Source organism: Peromyscus eremicus, chromosome 23, assembly GCF_949786415.1.
Source record: "Peromyscus eremicus chromosome 23, PerEre_H2_v1, whole genome shotgun sequence".
In the NCBI taxonomy this organism is placed as follows: Eukaryota; Metazoa; Chordata; class Mammalia; order Rodentia; family Cricetidae; genus Peromyscus; species Peromyscus eremicus.
In genome coordinates this window covers 37,393,500-37,402,427 of record NC_081438.1, presented here as the reverse complement: position 1 = coordinate 37,402,427, position 8,928 = coordinate 37,393,500, and the positions used below count along the sequence as shown (strand labels likewise).

The following is an 8,928-nucleotide window of genomic DNA, read 5'->3' as shown; positions in this document are numbered from 1 at the left end:
GAATGCTTATCTAGAATGTGTGGGTTCTATCCCCATCACACATGTCACCCCCTGCCACCAACAAAACCCTCAAACCTGTGTTTCCACATTGCAGGAACATTCTGGGTAGGCTCCACCCACAGGCATTTAGCTCAGCTGGGGTTGCACAAGGCGAGCTGTGTGTTCAGCAAACACAACCCTATGAAAAAGAGTCACTGTCACTCCATGAGAACAGGATCTCAGCCATGGACATAGAGAAGGTCAACTCCATGGACTTCGGTGAATTTGTGGATGTGTTTGGGAACATCATTGAAAAATGCCCTCTGATTGCAGCTGCTGTTTGGTCCCAGCGTCCATTCTCGGACTTGGAAGACTTAGAGAATCACTTTTTTGCTTTTATCGATGCTCTTCCAAGGTCAGGTAAGACTTCAGGCCCATGAGCACAAGGCGATTTCCAGTGTCGTATATAAAAATATTTTAGATTCTTTCAGCCCTGTTGCTTAAAGTGCCTTAGCTGGGTTTATGGGAAGGGTCAGTAAACATCCTTTCAAGGTGCTAGACTCTAAGTAGGACCTAAGAGTGTGTCCAGTAAGACAGCATGGCAAATAAACATTGGAGCCTGGAGGTCACCAACGGGACGGGGCAAAGGCCTTGGTGAGTTAGAGGCCAAAGGGCAGACCGAGGCTGGCCCCTTTCAGCCACCCAGTGTCTGCTTTAGCAACGCTCTGGACGCAAGAGAGAAGGCAGGGGGTATATCTCAGGGACCCCGAGGGGAATGCAAAGCAGGGCATGTTTACAAGAAAGGACCAGGTTGAACAAGGAAAGTGTATCTGCTCAGATCCAAGAGTCTGAGGAAAGAAGAGAAGTTGACGCACATCGGTGTGTTCTGGGGGCCCTGACGCATTTGGGGCCATGGCGGGGAGAAGATGAGGTGGAAGTTCAGACTGGATGGCACAGAGGCCAAGGGCGCATAGTCCTTGCTCACAGGCTACTCTGATTCCCAGAGAAGCCAGACATGCCCTTGGGGACCTCGGGCAGGAGGGTGACCCTGGGTTCTCACAAAGGAGCAGGCACAGACTGCTGCCTTCAGGACAGCTGTGACATTCAGAGGTTTCCCATCCTCACCTGGATGTGCTCAAAAGAGAACTTACCTAGGAAGAACGGGGAAATGTTACCAAATCAAGCTGAGGGCCGGCGGATGCTCAGCAGTTAAGAGCATTGGCTCTTCTTTCAGAGGCCTGGAGACCAGTTCTCAGCATCCACATAGCTGCTTACAAATGCCTCTAACTCCCAAAATCTGATGTCCTCTTCTGGCCTCTGTGGACACCAAGAACACATGTGTGCACAGACACAATGCAAGCAAAACACTCAAGCATGTAAAATTCAAAATTTAAGTGTGTGTGTGTGTGTCTCAAACTGAAGCCCAGCAGGGTGACCCAGGCCCATAATCCCGGCACTCGTTCAATCCCTTGCACATTTTTTCTATCAGAGGGAAAAAAAACCCTGGAAACTCAGTATCTTTTTTTTTTTTTTTTTCCGAGACAGGGTTTCTCTGTGTAGCTTTGGTGCCTGTCCTGGATCTCGCTCTGTAGCCCAGGCTGGCCTCGAACTCACAGAGATCCACCTGGCTCTGCCTCCGGAGTGCTGGGATTAAAGGCATGCACCACCACTGCTCAGCAAACTCAATGTCTTTTAAGGTTCCGTTTTTAAAATAATGAATCCAACATGAATTTTTAATTAATTTATTTATGTGACTATGTGTGTGGCAGAGTGTATATCTGCGCAGCCCATGAATGCAGGTGTCTGAGGAGCCAGAAGTAGGTATCAGATCCCCTGGGACTGGAGCTTTCTATCCTCTGGGACTGGGGATAGAAAGGGTTTATATGGATTACACTTCCACATTACAGTCCATATTGAGGGAACTCAGGGCAAGGAGCTCAAGGCAGGAATCTGGAGGCAGGAACTGAAGCAGAGACCATGGAGAAACACTGTTTTCTAGCTTACTTTCTCTGGCTTGCTCAGCTTCCTTCCTTATCCAGCCCAAGCCGCCTGCCTAGGGATGGCACCACCCACAATGGGCTGGGCCCTCCTTCATCAATTAACAATTAAGAAAATGCCCGGCAAGCCAGATGGTGATGGAGCACACCTTTAATCCCAGCACTTGGGAGGCAGAGGCAGGAGGATCTCTGTGAGTTCCAGGACAGCCTGGTCTACAGAGATCCGGGACAACCAGAGAACACATAGAAACACATAGAAACCCTGTCTCGAAAAAGGAAAAAGAAAAAAAGAAAAAGAAAAAGCCCCACAGACATACCCACAGGCCAATCTAGTGGAAACGATTCTTCGGTTGAGGTTTCCTCTTCACAGATGGATGACTATAGATTGTGTCAAATTGACAAAAGTCAAGTATCATCGTGGGTGGATGAGACACAGTGTTCTTCCCAGAGAAGGATTTGCTTGGATTATCTTTTTAAAATAATTCATTTATTTTTATTTTATATGCATTGGTGTTTTGCCTGCATGTATCTCTGTGTGAGGGCGTCAGATCCCCAGGAACTGGAGTTCCAGACAGTTGTGAGCTGCCATGTGGGTGCTGGGAATTGAACCCGGGTCCTCTGGAAGAGCAGTCAGTGCTCTTAACCGCTGAGCCATCTCTGCAGCCCCATGGATTATCTTTTAGGAAAAAGAAAGAAAGAAAGAAAGAAAGAAAGAAAGAAAGAAGGAAGGAAGGAAGGAAGGAAGGAAGGAAGGAAGGAAGGAAGGAAGGAAGGAAGGAAGGAAGGAAGGAAAGAAAGAAAGAAAGAAGGAAAGAAAGAAGGAAGGAAGGAAGGAAGGAAGGAAGGAAGGAAAGAAAGAAAGAAAGAAAGAAAGAAAGAAAGAAAGAAAGAAAGAAAGAAAGAAAGAAAGAAAGAAAGAAAGAAAGAAAGAAAGAAAGAAAGAAAGAAGGAAAGAAAAAGAAAAAACTTTCTACCTTTCATAGAAAACTGGATTTTTTGGAGCAAAAGGGAGGTTGACCTCTCCTCTACATTAGGCGGTGGTGTATATGGCCACTAGATGGCAGTACAGGATCAATATTGGGCCTTAGCCTAGCCTGCTAACGCATTGTTTAGCCAATCGACTCTCACTGACCTAAGCAGGGGCAAGGTGACAGCTGGGAAGGTTGAAACATACACAGAAGCCCCTGGACCAGCTCAGTTCTGTTCAAAGCTAGAGTAGGCTAGGGAAACGAACCACTAAGCTGTGTTCCTAAGGCTGTGGGTCCCATCTCCAGAGCCAACCTCCCAAACCTACGGCAACAAATCTCTCTCTCCCTCTCCTCTCTGTCTTTGTTTCTACACCACCACCCCCCGTGTGTGTGTGTGTGTGTGTGTGTGTGTGTGTGTGTGTGTGTGTGTGTGTGTGTGCGTGCTCGCGCTTCTGTCTTTACCATACCAATACACCACCGTTGTGTGGACGTCTTACAAAAGTTGTGTAGGGGCTCCATCGGGCACAGGGAGATGGGTCAAGATGCCATTGCAATGGTTACAAGTGAGAGAACAGGTTGTTTGTGCTGTGGTGAGGGTAGCGGGGACCGCAAGAAGCTGCTGGAGAAGAGAGGAGAGCTAAAGTCAACAAGAGTTAGGTGGCAGGGTTTGCCGGGGAGGCAGATCACAGTCAACAAATGCTAACCATAACCGCTCAGTACTTAGTCTGAGTGGCTGTGGGGGGGTGCTGCTGTAATTTTCTGGGGTACAGAGACATAAAGCAGAAAACAGGAGCTTGTTAGTTCTGGTCCTAATAAGCACCAACACGAAGATGCTGAATGTGCCATTGGACCATAGAAAAGGAGCATGTTGGAAGCCAAGGAGAAACTAGATGTTGGTGTCATGGAAGAATTGACTGCCTGGGGGCGTGGCCCAGGGGACAGTGTGTGTCTAACATGCAGGGACCCGGAGTGAAATCCCTGGCAGCAAGATGCAAGATTTAAAAATAAATTGAATGATAGGTGAATGATAGGGAAGGAGACGGAGTTCCGGTGGTTGGTAGAGTGCTGATCTAGGACGTGTGAAGCCCTGGGTTGGATTCCCAGCACTCAGCATAATCCAGGCACAACAGCTGTGCTCCCAGCACTTGGGAGATGGAGGCAGGAAGGTTATCCTCAGCCATATATGGAACTTGAAGCCAGCCTGGCCTACAAGAGACCCTGTCTCTGAAGAAAAATGTAACAAAAACAAAGAAAACACTGGGCAAGAACGCTTACTATGTAAATAAAGAAGGGAGGTGTGAGTCTCCTTCCAGTCCTAACTTCTCAAGTGAGGAGAGCCAGGACCAAACCATAAAGGTTGGAGGGACGGTGCCAGGGCGTGGCCATTGGGCTCAGGCTGGACTGACATCATTAATTGCCTCTGAGGAGGGCAGATTGGTTTGTGGGAGGGGTCAGAGACTGCATAGCGTAAGCTGGATGGAGCAGTGAGGAGGTAAACAACCTGGAAGTGAGAAGGCCAGAGAAATAAGGAAACAGTGGAGGAAAATGGAGTTCAATGGGGGCTCTGCTTCTGCCTCTGGAAGGAGTGGTCCTCAGTGCGTTCCCATTTGCTGAGAGGTAAGGATGGGGAGGGTGGAGAAATGCATACATGAGACTGTAGAGGTGAGGTCTGAGAAGGAAAAACACAAGTGAACTCAAAACACCCGAACCAGGAGCTGGAGAGATGCCCAGTGGTTAATTAAGGGCACTTACTGCTCTTGTGAGGGATCCCAGCTCAGTTCCCAGAACCCACCGGGTGGCTCAAACCACCCATAAATCCAGTTCCATGGGATCAGAGCTCTCTTGCCTGCAAGGGCACCCACAAGTCTCTCTCTCTCTCTCTCTCTCTCTCTCTCTCTCTCTCTCTCTCACACACACACACACACACACACACACACACACACACTTCAAAACCACAAGTTTTGAAACTCAGTGTGGGTAGTTCATATATGTAATTCCATCAATCACTTGGGAGGAAGATCAGGAGTTCAAGGCCAGCCTTGGCTAGATGAGACCCTGTCACCAGAAGAACACTGTGTCTACAGAAAGGGCTCAGAGGTTAAGAGCTACTACTGCTCTTGCAGAGTTCTGTCTGTTTTCAGCACCCACATCCAGAGCTCACAACCAATCACCTGTGACTCCAGCTCCAGGGGACTGGATGCCTCATCCATGGGCACCAAGCACACACGTGCTCATACTTATGTGCACACACTTGTAAACACACAAAAATTTAAAAATAAATATTTTAAAAGATCTTTTAAAATAACTGAGTTAAAAAAACAAACAAACCCTGGTAAAGGAGTTGGATTTTATTAAACGACACAAGACCATCCGTTGAGCCAGGAGTGGGGACATATGACTGGTCAGGACACAGGGCACAGGTAGCCCTAATGGGGTTCTGGGCAATTGCCTCTTGCTCAGAGGACACTGTCGCCCACCGGGCTCTTCTATGGATTCACAGAGAGTCTTCTTCATGCAGACATCTCAGTCCTGTGTTCCCAGTAAATAATGCCTACCAGCACCTATTCCCAAGTCATGACACCCAGTGACATAACTGGGAAAATCAGAATTTCCATGAGCTGTTAAGAAAGAGGACTGAGCCGGGCGGTGGTGGCTCATGCCTTTAATCCCAGCACTCGGGAGGCAGAGCCAGGCGGATCTCTGTGAGTTCGAGGCCAGCCTGGGCTACCAAGTGAGTCCCAGGAAAGGCACAAAGCTACACAGAGAAACCCTGTCTCGAAAAACCAAAAAAAAAAAAAAAAAAAAAAAAAAGAACGGGGACTGCCCAGCATTGGGCCACCCACATAGGGAGACTCAGGAATGCAGGCTGACTTCCACTGTCTCCAGCCTCCGACTGGGATCAATGGCCACAGCTGGGGGGACCTCAGAAGGAGACACAGTGTGGCTGGGAACCAGGGAGGGTCCTTGCTGTGGGTCTGGGGCTGCGCAAACCAGCTTTATTTCTTCTGGGTAGGCCGCCATTCCAGACTTCAGTTCTTTCTTGCTGTGTGCTGAAAGGCGTGTGTGGGGTGTGTGTGTGTGTGTGTGTGTGTAAATTTCGGTTCCGCTAATTTAGCGTGTTTTCTTCTGCCCTTTGCTCTACCCTATTCTGGGCCTCTTCTCTCTTCCCCCTTCTTGTCCTCTCTGCAAGAGTGGAAAACACATCTCACTCCTAGGCAAACATTAACCCAGGCGATGCTTTCAAGAGGGAAGATAAACTCTAGGAGGAGTGAGAAGTGAGGTGTAAGGGCAAGAAGGTTTGGGGGGTGGCGCTGCTAGGCAGGCCGCTCCGCTCCACGCATGCGCTAGCAGGTTCCTGAGGGACAGTGAGAAAGAAAAAAAAAAAAAAAGACTTCCCGCTCCCGAGAATCCCACCAATAACTACTTCAACGGCAGCTTGGACTGATCCGGGAGCACATGCACTAAAGCAATTGAATCCTTCTGGGCGAGGGGACCCAGAGGCTGCTTTGAAACTCTGAACAAGAAAGGATCGGTTGGGAGTGCGCAGTCACAGTAGCGCAAATGTGCCCGACTCCCCTGCAGCTCCCCTGGAGCAGCCACGGCTGCCTGCACAGCCTGGGATTGGGTGGATGTGGGACGAACCTGTCCTGAGTGGCAACTGCCAGCCCCTGGTCCCCCAGGTGGCGAATTTAACACCCACATTTTCGCACCACACGGAAAACTCCACTGCAGAGGAGGAACTGCTGATTGTGGTGGCCTGGAATTAGGGTCCCCGTGAGAGGGGAACAGTAGGATTGGTGGCCGACCCCCCCCCCTTAGCCTTGCAGGGACAGGCAAGTCCTTAAAGGGGGCTGTGGGCTTAGAGCGAAGGGTACAGGTGCACAGCTCAGTGACCTTGGGCAGGTGAACTAACGTTTGTTTTCCGAGCCTTTGCTGAGTATTTTTTAAAATAGATTTAATTTTTCTTTTTATTTATGTGGCCGTGATTGTACACCACTTGCTTGTGCGCAGCCGTGCCCAAGAAGGCCAGGAGAAATTGTCGGATCCCCTGGAGCTGGAGTTCTGTATCCAAGGCTCTCAGGACACTGGCCTCGGGTTTGCTTCGGCTCCCGCTTTACTGTCTATCCTGTTATGGGGGCGAGGTGGAGGGCTACCTTGAGGAAGAGGAGGCCGCACCGTATTTAAAGGGGTCTTTCCTCTTTGTGAGCATTGAGACACAACTTACTAGAGGATGTTTTAATTATTTCCCATTTCCAACAAAGTCTCGCCTAGTCCCACTGCCGAAGAGAGACAGACACCTGCTTTGTGCAGATGGATTAAAAAGGCAGTTGCATCTCACGGTTCCGTTTTCCTGGACTTCCTAATAACGTGAACCGCTCGTGCATTAGGTGCCAGGGTGTGGGGAAATGAATTGTCCTTAGTTCTCTAGAGTGGGTAAAATAGGTGACACGGCCCTTCTTTTACTGAGGGCCGCCACATCTGAGATCTTGTCTGGCCCGGGAATTCCAGTTCCTTCTTTACAGTGCTTAAATGAAGCGACTCGCCAGGACGCCCGGGAGTCCCCTGGAGTTAGAACCCCAGTGTCACAGGTAGGCTTTCCCACGGTGTGAGGCCTCGAAGAACAAGAGCTTTCGCTCACGCGCACGCGGGCTCTTTGGGGATCTGAAGTCAGTCGGAGAAGGTATAACAACACAACCCCAGAGGACTGGGTGGTCATAATTAAAGAAACAAAACAAAACAAAACAAACAAAACTCCCAAACAGCAATAATAAAAAGGCAAGCAGCTTTCATCAAGAGCGGAAGAATTTCGGTGAAATGGATTTCTTTGCGGTTAATCCGCGGGACCCTTCGGCTATTCATCCAGGAGACCGAGAACTCACACTTAGGGTCACAAAATCCAGGCATTTATTTGTCAAGCCCCGTGGATATTATCCTCTGGACCCATCCCGCTCCTGCCTTTTCTTCTTTGAGGCAGAACGAAGCCCCTTCCAGGACTTTTGGCGGAAGTCTTCAGGCCCTTGCATCCGGCCCCCTTTCAACATCAAAGCCCCCCTGAGAGCAAAGGACTTTGAAAAGATAGGAGTAGCTGGGACTTCTTATCGCTCCCCAGCTCTCGGCGGAGCAGGTCGTAAATTCCCAGCCTCTGGCACTGCCTTCTCTCTCTCTCTCCTCCTTTCCAGGATCCCCTAGGTCTGAAAGACCAAACCTGTCACTCGCGCCCCGCCCCCGGGTCCTGGCGGGGGACAGAGGGACAGCATCCCGTTATTGGAGAGGGAGGACGCCACTACCCGGGGACCCCGCTTGGCTTTCTGATCTGCAGGGGGTAACCCTCTGCCGGTGTGTGTCTGTGCTTCTCCGCAGGCCAGGAGGGCATCCTGCGCTGTCACCCGGACCTAGCGGGCCGCGATCTGCAGCGTGGCACGCTCACCGCCGAGTCGCAGCGCGACCAGAGCCAAGCGGGCCTCACCAGCCTGGACGCCGACGACCGGCTGCGGCTGCAGCGACTCAACGCCCAGTACCGCCAGCGCTTCGGCTTCCCGTTCGTGCTGGCTGCGCGCCTGAGCGACCGCGCCGCGGTGCCCCGGGAGCTAGCCCGCCGGCTACACTGCCAGCCCGAGTCAGAGCTGCGCACCGCCCTGGGCGAGGTGAAGAAGATCGGCCACCTGCGCCTGGCGGATTTGCTAGGCGCCGATCCCGCCGGGGTGGAATCGCCGCGGGCCTAGGGATCCGAACGCCAGCAGGATGCGCCACGGAGGGGACTTGGCGCTGTACATCCTTCGCCGGAGGCTGGCTCTGGCCTGGAAGGACAATCCACTCACCCACACAAAGGAAGCTATCACACGAATAATGCATCCTTTGTGCACCCATTCTCACGAGCACGCGCCGCCAAAATATGTCAAATTCTAGAGCGTTTAGCGCTTTGCCCTCGATTTATCCAGATCGCTGCTTCAATTCTCCACTCGCCTTGCGGTCTGCCGACACTA

General features: G+C 50.8%; 1 protein-coding gene across 1 annotated transcript; it reads left to right on the top strand.

Annotated features, from left to right (window-relative positions):
• The first annotated feature begins 224 nt into the window (after positions 1-224).
• Urad (ureidoimidazoline (2-oxo-4-hydroxy-4-carboxy-5-) decarboxylase) lies at positions 225-8,667 on the top strand. The gene is made up of 2 exons (XM_059248941.1): positions 225-399; positions 8,306-8,667. The coding sequence occupies exons 1-2, from the start codon at positions 225-227 to the stop codon at positions 8,665-8,667; spliced, it is 537 nt and encodes a 178-aa protein (XP_059104924.1).
• The last annotated feature ends 261 nt before the right edge of the window (positions 8,668-8,928 follow it).

Excerpts from the sequence above, each read along its gene's own strand:
- Urad (XM_059248941.1), top strand. The coding sequence starts at position 225 with ATGGACATAGAGAAGGTCAACTCCATGGACTTCGGTGAATTTGTGGAT. Across the intron at positions 400-8,305 it reads CGATGCTCTTCCAAGGTCAG|GCCAGGAGGGCATCCTGCGC; the intron begins GTAAGACTTCAG and ends GCTTCTCCGCAG.